We start from the raw sequence: 23,503 nt of genomic DNA, 5'->3' as shown, positions 1-23,503 counted from the left end.
ACTGCTATAACAACCCAAAATTACCATTGTTGTATATAATGCAGTTTGGATCAAAGGTCAATTATCCAAGGAGTGTGTTTTAATGGAGAAGACTTTGAAGGAAAATATTTCCTTGAATTTGAAGGTTATTTAAATACCACCAGGTGAAGATCTAGTTTTTATCCATTTAAATATGTTCTAGTTATAGAAATAATGCTTTCTACTGTTGCATTAATAATAAGTGGCGAAATTCCATTGGAGCTGAAAGTGAAGAACTTTCACTCTTCTTGGCCAAGTTTGGATGAAGAAAGAAGCCTCGTGAAGATGGAGAAACTTACTGTCTTGGTGATCTAGTGCTGCTACCATCCAAGCCCACAAGTGATGGCCTCTCGGCAGACACACATTGATTCTCTCATAGGGGAAGTTTGAATTCAGGGTGCCCACTCTAGAGGAAGGCTTTCTCTGCCAGCTCTGGGTGAAGGTTCTCCTGATCAATTTCTCATGGATCTAGAGGTTTCTTAGCAGAAACCCAAGGTCCTAAGGATGTGTCATCTCCTGGCTCTTTCTTGGCAGTAGGACGTCCCCTTTCTATCTGCTCACTTCTCCTTTCATCGCAGGATGAACATGATGATGCAGGCCACACCTCAGGGAAACTCCTTACATTGACCAAATCAAGACTGTGACTTGAGTAAGGGTGTGGGGCATCCCACCCTAATTCCCTCACTACTGATTGGCTGATCACCTCAGATTACATCATAGGGATCGTTACATCATTACAGAACTACCAAACCACTGAGACTCATGGCCCAGCCCAGTTGATACTTGGGCATAATTCAATCTATCATAGTTGTCTGACAATTATATTAAATCTTGTTAATAATATGCTCTGTTATTCTGTAAATCTTGGTATAGGGGGGAGCCAGAGCCAGGACATAGCAAAGTCATTGCCAGACAACCAGTTAGACTTGATCATTATTATTAGCAGGAACTGTCTAACACTGTATGTACAGCCAACTAGGCTTCAGTGCAGGATGGGAAATAGATCAAGTAAAGATGTTTGATTGTGTGCTGAAATATGAGTAAGATCAGCATAATTAAGATCCTTGAGTGAACATTTTTATTGTAAGTGTGCAAATCTTAACAGTTTGGTGGCATGAGAGATGCAGGAATGTTCAGAAACTAGAGCTATCCCAGGATTATGTCATGCACTTTACCAGAGTCAGGACTGTATTGGTCTCATAGCCTTTGAAATGTATCTCTTTTTCCTGATGTCCCAGGCTAAGTCCTTGTGTTCTCAGCCTTCCTTAGTGTGCAAGTTCATTCAAAGCATATGTGAACTGCTCAATTTCACTCACATGTAGTACCAGACCAGGCTTTGACCAAAACTATTTGCTGCCAAGGTAATTTGTCTAACATTCTTATTTTTAAAATCTTGACTAAATAATTTCTATGCTTTTGATTGCATGTAATCATCACAATACTATCTGGAGAAAAAAATTGAGTACTTTTTAAATCTTACTGCTTTTGTTAGGATGGACGTTTGAAACCAGGCGATCAGCTTATCTCCATAAACCAGGAGTCCCTGATTGGTGTGTCATTTGAAGAAGCAAAAAGCATACTGACCAGAGCCGAGTTGAGGTAACGCTCCTCTCTGTAAGGGAGCACGAGTCACGTGGCATGTCTCCCTCAAAGCAGGGAGTTTAATGTCTAAAGTACTTTAGACTCTAAAGGAAATATTTTTTCCTGATCGTATTGGAAGCACTATTCTGAAATTCATTTGTACCATATCAATAACTTACCTATAAATGTGATTGCTTTTTAATGACAGATCGGAATCTGCTTGGGAGATAGCATTCATAAGACAGAAATCTGATGGTGGCTATCCAGAAAGTCCATCACGTGTACCCACTTTACAATCTTCAGGAGAAGGGGAGGCTCAGACCTCCACTTTTAGTCTTCTTTCTTCTCCCTCCGAAGTACTGACTCCCAAGGCTTCATCGATTCCCAAAACTAAAGAGGCCATTTTACCTTTGAAGACAAGTCAGGTAAGCTGGAATGTGTTGTTCATTGAGGCAGTTCATAAATACTCTGCATGATCTTACGGTTTTGAACTATAGATAGAATTATAATTTCCCTAATACAATTTGCTGAGGAATCAGTATTTTTTGGTAAAAATATTATAGATAATTTTTTTTTTTATGCTGAGATGTCAATAACCAGTTTTGCAAAGTCAAAATATCTTGTATACCAAAAATCACGATCAGCTAGAAAATATCCACTTGATACCATGGGGAGACCTGGATCCCACTCAGAACTGTGTCAAGGACGCCCTAGTCCCTCCTCCAGTTCCATGTATTTTCATTTCTGTTTTCGACACCTTCCTTTGTGTCCCCAGGGTCTGGACCACGACATGAGGCCGCCCTGCTCCCCCAGCCGTGGTTGCCGTTGTTTCCTCACTTGGGTACACTGGAATACAGTGCACCCCGTTAGAAGTGTACAAAGGGGGGATTTTTTTAGATGAAAATGTATAGAATTAATTGCTAACTGCTACTATGCCTAACAAAAGAAGAATTACAAAATAGGCATACATTCATTAAATCTGTGTTATTAGTTAAATTTTTTTTAAAGTAAGCAAACCAAAACCTCAGGCTTTCCATTGTGGTCAGAGATGGAATATAACAGTTTCTATCGAGTCCTGATCCTTTGTCTTTCACAGGTATATGTTTTGTGGCCTTTTATTTATTTTTAATTTTTTTGTTTGTTCCTGGTCTTAGATTGAGTTGTCTTTAGAGCTGGTAGAGCCCAAAGCAGTGTTTGCCTTTAATGCAATTGCTGTGGTCGAAGGTCACTATAACAACATTTTAGAGGTTCCTTTTTTGGGGAATTTGGCTTTATCTTTTACGCCAGCTTTTTATGTTACCATGACCTGCCAGTCAGGTCTTTGACCTACTTTTGAGGATGACATATTGTGTCTCTTGTTTTCTTTCATAGATAAAAACCGGTTACAAGAAAACAGAACAGATTCCAATTACTTCATCAGACAACAGCTCGACAAAGATGTCTAATACAGGTAAATGCCCATTTAATTCCTTTTTCTTTCTTTTTTCCCCCCAATTACTCTCACAATGAGAAGTACATAATGCAACTTAATAGACTTTAAATAAGGGTGCATTTTCCCTCTTTGCCCTCAGTGAATAAAAGAACAAAATGCATGTATTACCCAGTGGTCCCTGCTTAGATTATGACTTTTATTGCAAATTTCCCTGAACAGAGAGTTGAAATTTTAAGAGCTGCATTACCATAGCAGTGTATATCAGGCTGTAATAATTCCCTGAATTGTTGAAACCAAATAATGAAAACTCTGCTGTAAGACAAGATTAAGGTACTGTCCTTTCAGTGAAGTATTGATGAAGCTTATTAAATACATCTTTTAAAGAACATAGTATAGAGAGGCACATAGTTGAAGAAAAGAAATATATGTATAGCTATAAATTAGAAGTCTGCATTGTGAATTCAGCATGACTGATCTTAATGATCAAAAAATGGTTTATTGACATTTTAAAACAATAAAGGAGTAATTGAATAAATTACTCATAAAAGAGGATGTTTATCAAGCTTTAAAGTCTTCATTGGCCCAAATATCAAGGGAAAAAAAAATTTGAGAATTATTTCCAAAGCTACATATTTTAACAAAAGTCACTATAGTTATGTAAAGGAAAAGCTAATTACATGTGTTCAGATTATAATGCAAATTGTTACCATGTTTTTTTTCATTTTCAAAAGTACTAGCTAGATCAAAATTGCAAAGTAAAAAAGAACATGATTATTTATGTTTCTACCAAACAACAGAAATTCACAGTGGATTCTATAGTATTTTCTTCTGATTGGGGCAGTATCTACCAGTAGCTTAGTAAATTATATGTCATTTTACTTTAGTGGGATGTTGTGTTTGTTTTTTTTTAGTGGGATGTTTTGACTTCCAAACTTTACTAGCATAATTCTCCTTACATAATTAATCACCTGCCTCTTTATGTAGTGCTTGTTAGCTTAAATTGGGAGCTGAGAAGACAAGCTATATTAAAGAGACAAATGGTGATGAGGCGGTAGAGCTGCTTTGATCTTAGTGGCTAGGTGGCATAAACAAAGGACCTTTGTCTCCCGATTATACTGTAACATATTAATGTGTTTTTAATTTAATTAAAGAGTAAGTTAATTTTTCTGTACCTCTTTTGGTCTGTTCGGACTCCTGGTGGTGCTGTTGATTAAGCCTTGAACCGCTAAGCACCAGATTGTCGGTTCTAGATAAGGCTTTCTGTTCCCATAAATATTCACAGCCTTGGAAACTCTAAAGAGTATTTTGGTTTTAGCCACTTATTCAATAAACAGTGATTGACATGTTAAGGAGGGGCCAGTCCCTGGCGAGGACATCATGGTTGGTCAAGTAAAGGGTTATAAAAAAAGAGAACTGCCCTTGACCAGACCAGTGGTCTCAAACACAGCAATGGTGAAGATGGGGCAGGGCTAGGCAGCCTTTCAGAAACTAACTTGATGGTATCTAATCAACAACAACACAGTAGACATTATGAAGGAATTAGAGTTCTTGTAAGATACGTAGACACCTTATTATGGAAGACAAGTTTGGGTTAAAAAAGCCTTCATTTTTCATATTAGAAAATAATTTTTTTTTTTTTTTAGGGGGATATCTCTCCCTGTTTTGTGTGTAGATGAGGGGTTTTCAGAAAGGTCTCAGAAAAACAAATCCCATTATCTCTTGAATCTATTGCCAGGAACTTTTTGAAGCCCCTTTCTTTTTTCTTTTTTTAATCATTTTATTAGGGGCTCATACAATTCTTATCATAATCCATACATACATTAATTGTATAAAGCACATTTGTACATTTGTTACCCTCATCATTCTCAAAACATTTGCTCTCCACGTAAGCCCCTGGCATCAGCTCCTCATATTTCCCCCTCCCTCCTCCCTCATGAACCCTTGATAATTTATCAATTATTTTGTCATCTCTTACACTGTCCGAGGTCTCCTTTCACCCACTTTTCTGTTTCCGTCCCCCAGGTTATATGTAGATGCTTGTAATCAGTTCCCCCTCTCTACTCCACCTCCCGGTATTGCCACTCTCACTACTGGTCCTGAAGGAATCATCCATCCTGGATTCCCTGTGTTTCCAGTTCCTATCTGTACCAGTGTACATGAAGCCCCTTTCATATATATTTATTTAATTTTAAAAGTGTGTGTTTACTTCATCAATTAAGTACTATTTGCAGTACTGTATGCAAAACTGGATCAGGGTGTGGATGGTTTTAGATCTCTAAGGAGCATAATGTTTTAGGGGAATAACACATTGATACAAATAAGTGCAAGGCATACAAGGTCGGCTAAGTAAAGAACTAGTAAGTGGTGTGAGTGTGGCATAGAGAAGGTACAGTAATTAACTACCAGCTTCTGAATGCAAACTTTGGAGGCTCAAATCACTGCTCCCTATTTGTTAGCTATGTAACCTTGAGGTGGTTGCCTCATAGGGTTGTTGAATTAAACAAGTTCATGCATGTCTGGCACTTAGCATTGTAACTGGTACTTAGTCTATGCTGAGTAAATCTTGCTGTAAATATTATTAGTATTACAAAACCTACAGAATAGATTACAACTCTTACAGTGCTCCAAGGTATGTGTTTAGAGCAGAAGAGAAAATTCCCAAGCCTGACTCATTTCTCTGCCCTCCTTTGCACCGTGAAACAAATACAGCTAGGCATTGCTTAACATGCAGGATATGTCCTGTGAAGCAGGCTATTCCCAATGCCACCATTGCTGCCACTGGAACTGCTGGCTGGGTCTAGAGCAGTGGGGGAGCCAAGAGGGAGAGATTGGGAGTGGCACAAGAGGAAACCAGTTGGGAAGGAGTGCAGTGCACCCACCCTACCCCCCTAATATCACCCAACTGCCACCATGACTGCCCGCTCACCGGACAAAAAGCCCCAAGGCTTATACCCAGAACCATGTCCGCTGCCTTACCTGAATGTACTTCACCCATAGTCAAGTGCAGTAAGAGTCTGAGCTTGGGGCCCTGAAAACCCCAAGGGAGAAATAATAAATAAAGCTGCCACCTGTCTGTCAATTTGTCATACTGTGGTGGTTTGTGTGTTGCTGTGAGGCTGGAAAGTATTTCACATACCAGCTGGGTCACCCAGAGTGAACAATTTTCAGCGGAGATTCCAGACTAGAACAGACTACGAAGAAGGGCTTGGCTGCCCACTTTGGAGGAAGTAGTCACTGAAAACGTCTTTGTCTTTGCAGTGGGATCGGTCTTAGTTTTCTAGGGCTGTTATAACAAAGTACCACCAAAATGGGTGAGCTTAAAGAGAGAAATGTATTTTTGCACAGTGCTGGCGAACGATCCGCTGTCTTAAATCAAGCTCCTCTAGCTGCTGCAAGGGTTGCTCCCAGTTCTTTGACTGGTACAGGCTTATTTTGTGTAGTCCTGCTGTGTGTGATTCTGTTTCCAGGCCTTTCACTCTTCTGAAATGCCTTTTAGGAATCCCTAATCAGAACAGACGGGGATTAGAACCCATTCTCCTTTGGCAGGATGACTTCCCTACCTTAACTGATAAGACCTACAAAGAAATACTCTTATTTTAGGCTAGCAAGATCACATTCACTGGTGCAGGAAGTTGGACTTCAACATACATTTGGTGGGTGGGGTGGGGATACAATTCAATCCCCAGTAGAATGAAAACACCCACGCCATTGTGCTCTACTCTGTATTATCATCAAATGGACAAAGACCTGGACTTAGAAAGTCATAAGGGAGGAACACACTCAGCATATCTCAAGCTGAAAGAATTGAATAGGTCAAGCCTCGAGAGGCAAGATTGAAGGATTCCAGTGGGGAACATACTGAAAGATAAAGAAAACAAAACTCCAGACTGACTGCTACCCAGTTGATTCCAACTCATAATGACCCTAAGGGACAGAGTAGAACTGTCCTTGTGGGTTTCCAAGAATGGAACTGTTTAAGGGAATAGAGAGTCTCGTCTTTCTCCCATGAAGTGACTTGTGGATTCAAATTATTGACCTTGTGGTTAGTAGCCCCAATTGAGCAACCAGGGCTCCTGGAAACAATATAGGAAGCACCAAAAAAAGATGGAGATAGACTGAAGCTGTCGGCTTTCAGCCGTTTCAAGAGGTACCATATGGTCAGGAATCATTGGTATTGAAGGAAGAAGTCTGAGCTGCACAGGATTTGACAGAAATACCAATTGAAATATTTCAACCAACGGATGAGGCACTAGAAGTGCATATGTAGGACGTCTGGAAGACTGGCCCACCCACTGAAAGAGAGCCATATCTGTGCCCATGACTCAACAGAATGTGGAAATTATTGAACAATATCATTAATAACATGCAAATAAGATATTGCTGGAAATAATGCAAAACAGTGACAGTAGTACAACAAAAGTGGTCTGGCAGAAATTCCAGTTAGATTCAGAAGAGGATGTGGAACGAAGGAAATCATTTCCAACATCAGGTAGATCTTGCCTGAAAGCAGAGAATATTAAAGAGATGTTTGTTTATGTTTTATTCTCTGCAGACATTTGTCTTCATGGGTCCTAACAAACTATGGATAACCTTGAGAATAATAGGAATTTCAGAACACTGCATTGTGCTAATACGGAACCTGTACATGGATTAAGAGGCAGTCATTTAAAAAGAACAGGGAATACTGCATAGTTTAAAATTAGGAAAAGTGGGTGTCGGGGTTGTAGTCTTCCACCATATTTATTTAATCTGTATCTGAGCACATACTTCCAGAAGGTGGATTACATGAAGAAGAATTCGTCATCAGGATTGGAGGAAGGTTTATTCCCCTGAGGTATGCAGATGACACAACTTTTCTTGCTAAAATCAAAGAGCACTTAAAGCACTTGCTGATGAAGATGAAGGAATGCAACTCTCAGGATTGCAACTCAATGTAAAGAAAACAAAAATCCTCACAACTGGACCAATGGACAACATCATGATAGATAGAGAAAAGATGGAAATTGTCATTGATTTCATTTTCCTTGAACCACAATCAATGTTCATGGAAGTAGCCGCCAGGAATTCAAAGGAAATGATGTTAAGCTGCACAGGAAGGAAACGGATGTCTGGAGACTGATTATGGAAGAAATTGTACAATTATGTTTGACATGATTGAACTATGAAATGATATGACATAATGTATCAATTTCCAAGTTACAGCAAATTAATAAAGAAAAAATAGCATAGATCCAGGAATAAGTTCTGGGCTCACACTAAATCCTAACTCCAACTTAAGAACATTTAGTGCTTACATCATGACCCTGCTCGATACTCAACTTCATGAAAAGTGTGGTGAAGAAAGCAGATGGTGCCCGGCTATCAATCAGAATAGTGTCTGGGGTCTTAGAGGCTTGTTTCCAAACAAGCAGCCATCCAAGCAAGGAGCCAAATAAGTCCACACAGAGGAAGCATACCAGCTTGTGTGATTCAAAGATGACAAGTACAAAATTTGAATATAGCGAAGAGAAAAGTATCGGAGCTAAAATTATGAGCACCCGATTTGGAAAAGGCTATGGAGAGCAGTGGGAGCCCCAAACCCATCTTCGGAGTATCTAGTCAGATTAAGCCACTAACAGATCTGTTCTAGCCAAAGGCAAGAGTCCCGCCAAACAGTCTTATGATCAGGCAGAGATCACTGTCATATTGATTATGCTGGATCATAATCGGTACCAGGCCAACTGTCCTCCCTATAGACCCATCCTGAGTTTGTACTGGGTACAAGTATCTCTTAGATGTCCCGTGACAGAAATTTCTTCCCTGGATTTTTCAACGTTAATTAGGGGTGGGGGTGGGGGGATGTCTTCTGCCTCTTACGCATTTGTATTTTTGCCTGTATACTAATATCATTTTATCCTTACCAACTTAGTGCAATTTATCTTTCACAGTTTTCTGCTGAGTTTACCAGTGGTGAAGCACAGGAGGAATGGATGTATAATGATAATAACTGATACAAGGTGTTATAGGGAATGCAAGGGTAGAAGGTAGGTGAGAGGGAGGGAAAGAGGATTTGGGGAGTAAACAATGACGGCAGGAGTGGAGAATGAGCACTAGAATGGATGGTGATTGAACAACTCAGTTTAAAGGTGATACAAACATGCAGGGTGTGTGTGTGTGTGTGTGTGTGTGTGTGTGTGTGTGTGTGTGTAGACTCTAAGACAGACGTGGTAGTGATTGTACTACTCCCCTGATGTGCCTGAACGATTGAACTGGTTTATTGTATGATATATGAATTATATGCCAATAAAACTGTTGGGGAGAAAAAGGAACTCAAAGAATATATTGCATTAGGCAGATCTGCCGTGCAAGCCCTCTTTAAAGTATTAAAGAACAAGGATGTCACTTTGAGAAGTAACATGTGCCTGATCCAAGCCATTTATTTGAAATCACCTTGGAGACATGTGAAAGTTGGACAATTAATAAGGAAGACTATAGCAGAATTTATGCAAAGATATTGCATACATTTATGCAAAGAGATTGACAAAGAATATTGAAAGTACTCTGGACTCCTAGCAGAAGAAATAAGTTTGTCTTGGAAGAAGTACATCTGAAATGGTTCTTGGAGGGAAGGATGGCAGGATGTCATCACACCTACTTTGGACTTTATTGGGAGACACCAAGCCAAAGCTCACAACCTCACTGCCACCGAATTCCTGCTGACTCACAGCAACCCGATAGGCCACAGTGGGACTGCCCCTCGGGGTTACCGAGACCGGAACCGTTCATGGTAGTAGAATGCCTGTCTTTCTCTCTTGGAGTGGCTGGTGGTTTCAAATGTAAGGCCTTGCCGATAGAAGGCCATTGTGTACCCACTAGGCCAGCCAGGCTCCATCAGGAGAGATCAGTCCCTGGAAAAGGACATCATGCTTGGAAAAGTCAGTGAGTGTCAACGGGATGGGTTCACACCGTGGCTGCCACATGACAGTGTGAAGGTAGTGGCGAACCGGGCAGTGTTTTTCTGGTGTACGTAGGCTCCTGGTGATTCAGAACCAACTCAGTAGCACCTAACACAACAGTGTCATCGTAATTATGATGAAGAGTATGCTATTAATGTATCCTCAGTTTACTTACTGCCATCCAGTTAACGCCGACTCATAGTGACCACTGTGGGTTTCCGCGACTGAAACTAGTCTTTCTCCCTCAGTGTAGCTGGAGGTTTTGAACTAACAACCATGCAGATTGCCTCCCAACACCAGAAGGAAGAATAAATAAAAGCGAATTTTCAGTGTTAACACATAACACCATTTTTATGCTTAGATATTGAAAAGCAGGAGAACATGCTTCAGAGTATGTATATGTTTTGTGTGCCCTCCCTTCCTTTTACCTCTCTCCCCTTTGCCCTCATCTTCTTCCCCTCCCATCCACACTCAAGAAATCCTTGCCCAGGGAAAGCCCTGGTCTCAGGTGGTCATAAGTAGGTCAGGTTGGATCCATCTGCAGGCGTTAGGTGTGTTGAGTGGAATCTGACACACAGGACACCATGTAAACAGTAAGAAATGCTGCCTGCTCCTCTGCCCTCCTCATCATTATTGTTTGTGTCCTGCTGTTAGTACATGCTCATTGCAGGCCGAGCACCAAGCTGCCGGCCTCACACATAAGACCATACTTAAACATGAAAAAGCTTGACTTACCTAAGGTTGGAATTTCCATTCCACACTACTCCATACTGATCTCTTATGCAACACTTATGGTTTGGCAGAGATTTTTTTTTAAGAGAGAAATAAACAACACCCATAGTCTTTTTTATCCATTGCCAACAATTATGAGGGGTCTTCAAAAAATTCATAGAAAAAAGTGAAATGAAAATATAATGGAATTTTTCCCATAAACTTTTTGAGGCCTCGTCATAGGGTTCACAGTAACAAAGACGGTTTTGCTGTTTTTATCAAAAATCATAAAAAATCTATTATAGTAAAAGTCATTCCTTCACATATCAACTCAAGCTTTGTTTCCAATTGAAACTGAAAGACAGAACCAACTTTTTTAGGATCTTGACACCTATAAGCTATATTCAAGATCTTACATAGAATGTTAAAGATGTGTTAAAGGTTCAGAGGAAGACTTTATTTTCATACGCGTATCTTATGTTCTTAAGAAAGAGAATGCAAATCATTTTGTACTTGGAGACAGATGCTCTGAGAAATTTTTAAAAATTAAAGCACTGCATAAAGATGTGACATTTTGAAAAGTTTTTTTTTCCTCTTCCTCTTGTTTCTATGTAGAACTAGTAAAATTACATTTTAAAGTTTATTTAGAATAATGAAAATTTAGATAAAAGTATTGATGTGAATCATAGAGATTTGATTTATATATTTTGATATATTTAAAAAAATGTTTCCCCCACCCACAGTTCCAGCACCTGGGGGTACTTGATTTCTAACTCTTTCAATAATATAAAAACTAAGCTAAATAATTGGGGTGTCTTGAGAAGGTTTTTGAAGAATGGGTGAGAAGTGTGAACCTCAACTCTGAAGAGTCCAATTATAACATTGGAAATGTAACTATAATGTACAATAAAAAGGAGTTCTAGCTCATTAAACTCTGAACAAACTTGAACTGATTTGTATTTTTCCATAGTATTTCCATTATTCGTATGAAACCACTTTTTCCAGTTAAAAGAAATATTAGGACCTTAACTTTTTCATCAGGTTTTACTTTATTTGGAAAGAGACTTTATCTTACAATTAGCCAGGCATTAAGGTGATAGTAGTAATGGTGGGATGTATATTTGTCTTTCAAGTTAATATTTCTGTGGGATTTAGCCGCGCATAATTAGCCATTCTTTTTCTGTTATATTTTTAGGGCTCAAGTGAAGCTGGCTTATATGATACATTTTGGATTTAAAGAAAAATAATAATGAAAACAAAAGTGAAAACTGCCATCTGATTAGCGAGAATTATTTTTGAACAGCAGGGGCCCAGAACACATCCTGTCAAATGAAAAGCTCTGTTCCAATTAAATCTCCAATTAATGTGCACCCTGTTGTCTCTTAGATATAGCCCCTGCCTGGGAAGATAATTATGGACCACAAGAAAAGAAGATTTACCTAAATCCCTCTGTTCGCCTTAAGGCAGAAAAACTGGAAATGGTAAACACTTTAAGTTTCTACTCTTTTCTCATCAAACTGCAGCAAGAAAATATTCTCAGTTGTTGAAAGGATAAAGTTGTGGAGTCATTCATTTCTTAACTAGTTACTTATTTATAATTAAATAAATGGCAGTTTGGGTTTAGATGATTCCGTTCATCCCTGAGCTTACAGTTCAGGTTGGTCTACTAGTACCAAATAATGTTCAACCTGTTGTAGGTAAGTGGACATTCAATTTAATGAGTTTCTTCCTCTCTAGAAATGAGAGCAAATAGGATGTTCTACAATCTAGAATCATGGAAAACATGGTATAAATAATGACCAAGTGTGTTAGGCTTCCCAAATTATAGCAGTTATATAAAAACATTTTTTAAGTGAAACTAAATTTTAATGAACAAAATGTTCAGATGCTCTCAAAATATAAAGAAAATTGAAGCAGCATAATAACTCTAATCCATACTCACTGCTTTTGAGTCAGTTTGAACCCTAACTGACCCTGTAGGACAGAGTCAAATTGCTCCTTAAGGTTACCAAGACAAAGTCTTTGTGGGAGCATACAGCTTCATCAGATTATTTTGTAGAAAAATAAAATGGCAGTTTCAAAGCAAAGGAAATCCACAATCTGAGTCAGCGCAGTTCCTCTGCTCTTACTCATGGTTCGGTGAGTTTTTAGGAGAATTTTCTTTGTTTTCAGAGGATGGAACTATATAATTCACTGAAGTAAGTGTTTTGGATTTTTAAATTAGTTTCTGGCCTCTATTATTTAAGCTACTCCTCCTTTTGGCATAGTTCTCTGTTCACATGATAACATCAGGGTCATATCAGTCTAGAATGGGTTCTTCTTTTTCAGTTGTTCAGTTTCATGATCTACTCAATTCCCACTATCGACTCTGGTAATAGATAAGACTCATGTGGTCAAGTGTGTAAGAAGACATAAATGTATATCTTTCATCTATATTATACACATTTAGAAAATTGGTCTTATAATCAGTTTTCACAAGAAAAAGGTGCTGACTAGTTATGTGGTTATTAACTAATTAGCCTACTCAAAAAAGAAGTTAGAATTTTATAAAGGAAATTGCCTATCAAGAGAATGTCTCTCTCTCTCTCTCTTACACACACACACACACACACACACTGGGATTGTCTTTGTGTAATCCTGTATATTTTAGTGGCCAAAGTAAAGAATTTCATATTCAGTTATACTAGAAGGTAATTTCTTTTTTCATCTAAATAGTTTCATTGGACACAACCCAAATTTCATACAACTCAATAGTTCAATCACGTCAAGAATTGTAAAATCAGGACCATAACTACTTTTGAAACATTTTTCTCTTTTCTTGTACTCCTTGTTATTAGCACCCCATTCTCCCCTTATCTCTCCTGCTGGACCCCCAAGGAACCATTAATCCAGTCACTGTCTATAGATTCACCCATCCTAAATTTCATACAACAAAAACCCCAAAAATACAAAACAAAGAATCAAAAAAAGTTAAAAACAATAACAAAATAAAATAGAGGAAAACCCCAGTTGGAAAGAAAATAGAAGTAGAAAGTGACTCCTAACACTGAAATGGTTCTATCTTAATTTTTTGACTGAACAATGAACTTACTAGTGCATTTTCCAATGAATTCCCTGAGAATGATTTAATATACACATATTTTAAAATAATTTCACTATAGTTATTTGTACTGATCTATTCTTTTTCAGAGTAGTTTTGCAAATACTTGTGTTTCATTTGATCTGAACATTAAACTTTTAAGCAAGCATGCCAAATATAGCAGAAAGGAATATCACGTATTGTTTGGCCCAAAGAAGGGGAATGACTGTACATTTGTACCTGAGAAAGATGCTCTGGGATACAGATGCCATTTCGCTGATATTTACTTTACCTCTGCCATTTCTGTAACATTTGAAGAAACTACAGTGAGCAGTGGTGTATTCAATGCCTGACTATAGTTAATGAAATGTTCTTTATATTCTGTTGGGAAGTGCATTGCTAATACTGTAAAGAAGTGACTTTTTAAAAATTCATCATTCAACTATCAGGAGAAGTGACACTTACTTGTTCAATTAGCATTTTTATAAGTTTTTTTATGTCCTTAGTCATTCAAACAATAATTTGAGTCTTTTTTTAAATAAAAAAGTAAATTATTTATAATTAAAATTTCTGAGCTTACCTGACTAATGAGATAAGCTCTATTCATCAGAGTAAATTTTATTCCCAATAATATTTTCACCTATGGTTGAGTTTGGCTCTATTGAATACAAACTATTGTTAATTGTATCATAGAATTTTATGATTACTAAGAACCACTATCTATAGAGTACCTACTGTGATGAACACTTTATTTGCATTATTATTATAAAATTACTTTTATTTATTAAAATTGAAACTAGCCCTCATACAAAAGGATATCTAGTAGGGGTTTCAAAAATATAAGGGGAAAAGGCCCCCTCATATATGCTATATATGTGCAGTGAAGGCGAAGATAAACAAACACACATGAACTCTCCATTGGGATCAGAATCTTTTACAGTCCCTGTGTTTCTTAATGTTATATACCATTCCCTCTTCACAAAAAGTATTTTGATTTTTGCCAAACTATATCTGTGTGTATACATGTCGATATATACGTGTGTGAATATTATATACAACAAGATTTTAAAACCTTGTGGACAAATTTTATTATCATTTAATTCAATTTTCTATGACCTTTTTGAAATGCTCCTATTTATGCATGCAGATAGCCTCTTTGTAGAAAAACATGGAAAATTATCTATTACACTGAAAATGATGTTTACGTGGTTCTCAAGGTGGGAGGGGGAGCTTTCTACTGGCCTCTCGTATATAGATGCCAAGGATGTTGCCAAACAATGCCCTCCACAATGCACAGGACAGCTCCCCACGGTAGTATTTCCTTGCTATTTTATTTTTTGCCAACATATATATTGTCATGTGCCCTGTTCTGAAATCTTGTAAAGCTTGTTATATTAAAAATTCAAGGTACATACAATGTTTCTTAATAACAAATGGGTACTACTTTGTAACATGCCTCCAAAGACTATTAAAGTGTTAACTATGTTAAAGATGTTTTACAACCTGTGTCCAAATACCAGGGAGCCAGCCCCTAACAAATTATTACAGGTCCGGTAGGTGCAATTGTACAGCGATAATAAGTAAATATTATAGTAAAGTCGTAGAGAATAAAAGAGATAGAAGAGAGACTGAAACAAAGGAGTCAGACACATTTCATGGTAGCATGCTCACCTGAGCTCCTCTTTGTGGTACACGTGGAGATGGGACATGCAAGAACCGGGGAGCGAGCAGGAGAGAGCAATTTATTACTAACCAAGGCTTACATATCTTTTAGGGACGTGCAAGCCCCCTAATTACAGGTAAAGACATACATCACAGGAGCGGGTTAAACTACAGTTATTACAGCAATGGGAGGGGGACAATCTAGAGGTCTATGTGCAATAGAAAAGGGAGGGATTGGGGGCACACATGTGACAAGATGGGTGGATTCTAGATTCAGGATGGCAGCCTAACTGTGGATGTGCTTTGACCTGCTGTCTGGTTCTCCATGGAAACAATGATCAGTAGGGTATGAGCCCCACCTACAGTAGGCCAGACAGCAGTCTGATGGCTGACTGTCTTCAGGGAAAATATCTAAGCATCTGACCTCCCACTTTGGCATTAACCAAAGTGCTGGCCTTGGGGGAGAAAAAACTGGGGTAATTGTGGAACCAAAAAGTTAATACTTTACTGGCAATCCATTTATAAATAGCTGACCGACTTACTTGGGCATCTAATAGTTTATCCTGATCACTGTTCCTGCTATTGACTCCTTTCATTGAGCTGTAAAATAAAGTTATCGTGAAAAGTGTTGTTCTTTGTGGAGATCTGAAAACTTGCTCCGCTTGTGTCCTTTTTGCTGGTAGGCCCTGCATTATCTTGGCATTGAGCCCACAGAGCAGCAGCAGCAAGCCCTGAGACAACAGGTGCAAGCAGACTCAAGGGGAACAGTGTCGTTTGGAGGTAACATTGGATTCAGTGCAGTGAGTCACCCCTGAAACTTGGTCAGAGTTCCTGTGCCACCTTTGTATTCGGTTTGCCTGTGATTTAAGCACGTTAGGAGAAAAAGAAGAGCACATCTTTTCAAGTTCCTTCACCACTACTCTGAACACTCAGAATTATTGGCCTGGCTGAATCAACAGAAAGGACTTTTAGAATATTCACCTCCAAAATGTAGTTCTCTCATAATATGTAGATGTATATGTATATTAAACATTGCTTTAGCATTACATTGCTTTATTATTAACAAAAGAAACAGAACAAAAGATGTTGGTGGTGGTGTTAGTTCCAACTCTTAGCAGCCTTATATATAACGGAACAGCATCTTCCAGGGTTCTGCACCACCCTCACAGTCATTGCTTTGGTCAAGCCCATAGTTGCAGCCACTGCGTCATTCTCACCACTGTAAGATTGCTTCTAGTGCTTTATGCAGGTAATAGGATATAACATCATATATTTATGATACGATTCATACTAAAGTTCACGCAGTATACTAAGAGTTGACTCGCTATAGCATTAAGCTATAGTCCACTGTTGATAATTTTGATGGCTTCTTAATAACTGATGTTATAAATAATTCTATATTTTATGTCATTGTGAACATAGCTTTCTTTTTTTTCATAGGATAAATTACCACAAGTGGTTTGGACTTTAGATATATAGTGATATGTCATTTTACCCGTGTATTTTTTCTGCCACTAGTAATATTTGAACATAATCATTTCATTGTATTCTTGACAGGGTTAAGTGTTTATTATTTTCTTATTTAGTAGATGCAATTAGACTTTTTAAAGCATCTAGATTTCTAGCAAAAAGGAAATTGACTTTGGGTTTTGAAATGATGAAAAAAAGATATTATTATTCCCATAACTTCTTAAAGATCACCCCAAGATTATATAAATAAGAAACAGAAATACATGTATCATCATCAAAGCCACGTACCATGAGGATAGGAAATGCATGAGAAAAGTAGATGACCCTGTGAATGGACAGTTACCACTCAGCTCTCTGAAAAGGCAGGAAGACCACCGTGGAAATGCGCTGCTCTGTCCCTGAGAATACCGAGAAGCTTTCAGAATTAAAAGCATCCAGTACGTTAGATGGCTGGGTTTAAGCAGGGCATTTGAAACAGTCGGATTGTTTGATATATGTATAAAAAGAATCATACAGGCCTCTCCCTGCCCCCTCAAAAGCAATCCAGCAGTTACCACTCCCTTGCACCTCCTGGGAAAAAGAAGTGTATTCTCTTGAGAAATGAAACTTGAGAGTTCTGGACCTATCGTTGCCAACAGCCAGGTAGTTTGGAGGAATGTATCGTTAGTCATTATTCACAACACACGCCCAGATTGCTCACTGACATTTTCCGCTATGTTTATAACCTGGGTGCATGAGAGGGTAGGGTTTTCTCTGAAGGAACCAAACAGAAATGTCCACTGGCCGCTGATTGTCCTCTAGTGCCAGTGCCAGGTGAAAGGCCAGTTAGGGTCCGAAAGCTTCCGGCCAACTTTTTCAGTGCCTGACTCTTCGATATGGACCGAGAGCCAAGGGCCACCAGGCTGTCGAGTTGATTCTGTCAAGTCCAAATCCAACATGAGCTGTAGCTTACAAAGCTATTGGACAAGCAGAATGAAGAGAACGAGAGAGTGAAGAAGCAAACATGTACTTCAGATTAACTGTAACTTTAAAGGATAAAGAAAAACTAATGCATCTGAGAGGAATAAGATGCTACAAACTTCAAAACGTTTGTGGAAAGATGGAACGAAAAGATAATGGCGTTTTTCTATGACCGTTTTAAGCCTTTCCCCAGAAGCAATCAGAGAACTGAAAATGGATCCCAGGGAATTAAAAGTAAAAACTACTGGACAGTGTACGACGAATGGGTCACACTCTGCTCCAGAGCTGACCGTTTCTTAGGCCTGCAGCAGGCGGGGCTACGTAAAGGTTAAGGGGCATGCAATTGGAATCCATGCTCTGCTTGCCTGTTGAGTCACCCTGGGCAGCTCTAACCAAAACGACGGAGGTTCCTGTCCAGCCAGAGGTGGTTAAGAAAGGTTGGCGGTCTACTTTCAAAGAATCACAGCCATTGAAAACGCTCTGGCACTCCTGGGTTGGGATAGACTCAACAATTGGTTTGGTTTGGCTTACTTGGTGTATTTATTTTAACAATCCAAGCCCACTGCCTTCAAGTCAATTTGAACTCTCGGCAACCCTCTCAGACAGAACAGACCTGCCCCCATCGCTTTCCAAGGCTTTCTAACTTTGCAGAAGTAGGCTGCCCCATCTTCCTCCCACAGAACGGCTGTGTGGTTTTGAACCACCAACCTCCAGTTCGCTCCTGAGCACTTTCACCACTGCACCAAGATTTTAAATAAGCATTCACCACCACGAGTTGCTGTCACACCAATATTGCCACATAGCCATCTCATGTGCCTGAGGCAGAGCTGCGCCCCATCAGGTTTTCAAAAGCTGACTTTTAAAGTAGACGACCAGGCCTGTCTTCAGCAGCTCCTCAGGGCAGTCTGGGCTTAGCAGTCAAGTATGTTAACCTTTTGAAAATGCATAAATATTAGCTCCTGTTATTTTTACTTGTAAGCTTCCGATACTTCGAGCCATAGTTTTCTAAGTCATAGTTATCAGATCGTTATATACTTCAGAAGAAAAGTTACACTAAATAAAAGTTAGAGAATTAGTATGTCTATGACATGTTTGCTCTACTATTATCTCAACAAGTCCTTAAATTTTAGTAAAGTTAACTGAATTAAGTTAAAATGAGTTTATCTCTTCTTATTTGAATTGACATTAATCTATCTACTCCTCAGTCAGTCCCATTTGGAGATAATTTATGTAGTTAAATTTGACTTTTGTTTGACTAAGTATTAGTTTTAACATAGTTTCAACTGCGTTTAAATGCACTTCTCTTATTGAAATATCTTCCATCATAGATTTTGTCCAGGTGGCCAGGAATGTGTTTCGCTTGCAGTTGGAGGATGTCAATATTGATGCACATGAAATTTCCAACGTACTAGGTTCACAGGTAAGAGTAGGCTCCTGAGAATTCCTTTAATCGCCCTTAACTCAAAGTTTCAATGTGTTATTTATGCAGGCTTTTCTTCATATCTTAGTTTGGTCGTAAAAATTTACTAATGCTTCTGCCTGTTGACAAGCAGGAGACAACAAAGCAAGTGCTAACAATCAGTGCAATGACTTGTTCTAGTGACTGCTCATCAGTCTCCTTCCTGGCTAGGCATATGGTTCATTGAAAGCACCCACAGACCAGGCTGTTTGATAACTCTCAGGACAGAGTACCCACTTACCTCAAATGCGAGGATCTGCTGGGTTAGAGCCAATTTGGTAGCATTTACAGAATGGTAGGCACCCCTTTTCCTTCTGCCTCAGAGCTTTTATGCCAATTCAATCTTGTGTGTCTGTCTACCTAATGTGGACAGTGCTGGGATTGTTTTACTCCAGCAAATAGCTTTCAAAGCTGCCATACTTATTTTTCATGAGGTGGCTTGGGTGGCTGGGTGGCTTACAACATGCCCAAGAATCGGGGAATTCAGAGCACTTTGTCTGAGCATGCACAGTTTCAGCAGCATCTTCAATGAGATCGTTGTGCTAAGTAATTTACTTCCTTCTCACCAAACGATTTTAGGGCAGATAAGAATATGCTCATTGTGTGATGCTTTGATAGCAAAAGCAAAATGCTGATGGCAATTTTGCAATGTCTTCTACACACCAATAATTTCCTGTTTGTGGTTTGAGATCAAAATAGTCATCACTTTTAATGTATAAGATTGTCTTTGCTGTAGTCTGCTTTGTGAACACACAGATATTCTCAGAAAGTACCGGATTCTTTTTGATTGTTTGTTTTATTAAACTAAACTTCACAATAAGAAAATACTTTACCTTACTGTATTCACCGATAGAACTCAAACATCTCTCAGAGCATTAATTTTACTTTTTTCACAAGCCATGCATTCATGTTTCTCAAAAGTCACCATCATCGAATCAATGCTGACTCATGGCAGTCCCTTGTGCATTTCCTACACTGTAGCTGTTTATGAGAGTAGAAATCCCAGGTTTTTTTCCTTCAGAGCTGCTGGTGGTTTTGAACTGCCAACCATGTGGATTGCAACCTAAAGCTTAACCACTACACCACCAGGACTGCATACATTCATTTGTGGTATTCAATTTTAGATATGAATGCATAGTTTAGTTTTTTAAAAAGCATTTCACAATCCATGTCCCACAACTTGAAAAACACCATATTGAATGTATATAGAATTATTTTAGGGAAGACTGGGGGACCAGTCCCCGCCCCAAAATGGATTTAAAATGTTTTAATATTTTATAGTATGCCCACTGACATCAAGTTGCTTCTGACTCATGATGACTCCCTATAGGGTTTACAAGGCTATAAATCTTTAGGGGAACAGAGTATATCCTCTTTCTCCCTCAAAGTGGCTGGTGGGTTTGAACTGCTGACATTGTGGTTAGCAGAGCAACATTTACCTGACGGTGCCACCAGGGTTCCTTTTGTAATATAATGCCCCCCGCCCCTTTTTCTTTTAGTTGAAAAGCTCACTAGTGTGCCATCTAAAACCCTATCATTTGATCTGTATCAATTAAAGATGCTGATAGTCTGCATGGGGAAATTCCACTGTGGTTACTCCACAACCATCTCAGGGCCATCCACCACAAGTCAGGTCTTATCATCATTCTGTTAGTGCTGCCTGTCTCTCCACTCGTGTGCCCCCTTTTTGGCGGCTAAAGGTGGGTGTGTTAGGCAGGGTTCTCTAGAGAAACAAAACCATGACACTTATGATTTTATATATATATGTGTAAAATGTATATATATCCGAGGGAGTACCTCCCAAAAGACAGAATTTTTTTTCAAAGCTACATATAGATATATTTTTACAAAACAACCTATCGCCTTCAAAGTACTCTCCATTACAGTTAATCTCCATTAACACAGATTTGTCAAATCTGCAATTCCATTCTTGGAAACATTTTTCATACTCATCTGTTTGGATGGCTGAAAGCACCTCCCTCATTTTTTTCTTTACCTCTTCCACATGAAAGTGCTGCCCTTTCCTGTCCCTCTGCATTCCCAGAAACAAAAAGAAGTTGCACAGAGGGAGGTCAGGTGAGTAAGGTGTGTAGGGCAAGAGAGGCATGCTGCTTTTTGCCAAAAACTGGTGCACTGAGATGGCTGTGTGAGCAGGTTCATTGTTCTGGTGGCAAAACCAGTCCCCTGTCTGCCACAAATCATGCGTTTTTTTGTCTCACACTGTTATGCAATCTTGTCAAAACCACTAAATAGAAAGCTTGATTAACAGTCTGAGTTGATGGAACAAATGCCAAACGAGTCACCAGTTTTGTCTGTTCAGGAAGTTGATGGATGTCCAGACAAGGTTTGTCATCAATTCACATTTCATTTTTTTTGAAAAGAGAAAAACATACACTTGAGTTTTTCCCATAGCGCTGTCCTTATACACTGCATTCAGCATCACAACAGTTTTTGCAGCATTTTTCCCGAGCAGAAAACAAAATTTCACAGCCACATGCTGTTTTCTTAAATCGACCATCACAAAAAACGAGGTTCAAGCAAAACTGGTTTCACAAAAAAATTCAATGTGACCAGTGAACCTTCCGAGGCAATTGCCACTGGGTGCAGTACCTCAGAGTGAGTTGCTCCCATTGCTTTTCCTAATGGGAAAAATGTCCAGCCGAGCTTTTTTATTGATTTATTTTCGGTTTTTCTGGGTATCCCCTCATAGAAAAGGATAGGTTTATACAGCGAGAAGGAATATAATGACCAATTAGTCCACACAGCAGTACAGATGGCTCATTTCAACTCACTTTCATGGAACAGTTAACATACTGAAGGTTCTTCAACTCTGCTGCCAGTCCAAGGTCAAGGAAATAGACAGTAGCATCTGCCCACCTGCAAGACAGAAAGAGTTGGCCTGCGGGCAGTAGACAGCAAGGTGGGACAGCCACAATCAGTAGCTATGGGGAGAAGGACAGGGCATCCCCCACAAATCATCACAGGTCCGGTAGGTGTAATTGTACAGCGATAATAAATAAAGATTATAGTAAAGACAGAGAGCATGAGAGGTAGAAGATAGAGTCAAGTAATAGAGTCAGACACAATTCATGGTAGCATGCTCACCTTAGCCCTGCTTGGTGGTCACGTGGGGGGATCCCGGCAGGGAGAGCAGGAGGGCCCTCAGGACCGAGAACCGGGGAGAGCCTGAGCCCCGGGAACCGGGGAGAGCTTCCAGGCCCGAGGACCAGGGAGAGTTTTTTCTTTATTGCTAACCAAGTGTTATCTCTTTAGGGGTACATGATTACAGGTAACCACATGTCACAGGAAGGGACAATACAATCGGCATACACATTGTAGGAAGGGGATCTATGATAGGCATAAGTGTAACAGGAAGGGATGAGTTAGGGGTGGGCCCATAGGAATGGGAAGGTCTAGGGGTATACATGTGACAAGATGGGCGGACCCTAGATTCATGATGGCAGCCTAACCTTGGTCATCCTTGGGCAGGTTTGACCTCTCTGGGGTCTCCTACAAGGAAACAGACAACTACTATCCTTATCAGAAGGGAGTGGGCCCTACTTGTTGTGGGATAAACAGTGGTGTCTGCTTGGTCTAGATGGCTGATAGTTCTTAGGGAGAATGACCCCCAATCCACTCCTGATGACCTCCAAGTATATAGTCATTCTCAAGCAGCTAAGTCTGGCATATATTTGGGGGAGACAACTTGAGAGAAATCCTTCTGTTTCCCATAAGTAGCTTGGGAGTGTAGAGAAGCAGGCCCCATGGGGTCTTGAGCTCTAGCAATGTACATACCTCAACATGACCCGCCAGCAGTAACATGATCTACCAGCAGCATGGTGAAGCAGGTCTTGAAGGAACGACAGGTAGTCTTATGTGTAACCACGCCTCAGAAAGTTCCCTCATGCAAACTTCCAGCTCTACCGTGGAACTGCCATCCTAACTTGTGGAAACTGAGCCATTTTGGGAAGGGCCTGTTTTTGAACTTCATAATACATGGAATTGTACAGGTTGTACTCTTTGGTGTCTAGACTCTTTCGTTCATCACGTTGTGTGCTTCCAAAGCTGTCTTGAGATGCTTTCTTTTAAGAAGGGCCACTGTCTGGTGTGAGTGGCAAAACAGGGAGGGTAAAGGGAGAATGGGTAGGAAAGAGGGAACCGATTACATGGAACTGTGTGTGACCTCCTCCCTGGGG

The 23,503-nt window shown here is 39.5% G+C and overlaps 1 protein-coding gene across 1 annotated transcript in view; it reads left to right on the top strand.

Moving 5' to 3' along the window:
- The window catches only part of STXBP4 (syntaxin binding protein 4), a 197,640-nt gene that overhangs the window by 39,747 nt on the left and 134,390 nt on the right, over positions 1–23,503 (top strand). The window contains exons 5-10 of the mRNA XM_004707395.2: positions 1,511–1,617; positions 1,808–2,024; positions 2,971–3,049; positions 12,064–12,158; positions 16,102–16,198; positions 19,177–19,268. Coding sequence (XP_004707452.1) covers positions 1,511–1,617; positions 1,808–2,024; positions 2,971–3,049; positions 12,064–12,158; positions 16,102–16,198; positions 19,177–19,268 — 687 coding nt within the window. The remainder of the gene's footprint in view (positions 1–1,510; positions 1,618–1,807; positions 2,025–2,970; positions 3,050–12,063; positions 12,159–16,101; positions 16,199–19,176; positions 19,269–23,503) is intronic.

Source organism: Echinops telfairi, unplaced genomic scaffold (genome assembly GCF_000313985.2).
Source record: "Echinops telfairi isolate 266 unplaced genomic scaffold, ASM31398v2 ScPeMD7_7458;HRSCAF=8496, whole genome shotgun sequence".
Classification (NCBI taxonomy): domain Eukaryota; kingdom Metazoa; phylum Chordata; class Mammalia; order Afrosoricida; family Tenrecidae; genus Echinops; species Echinops telfairi.
This window is presented reverse-complemented; position numbering and strand designations above follow the sequence as displayed.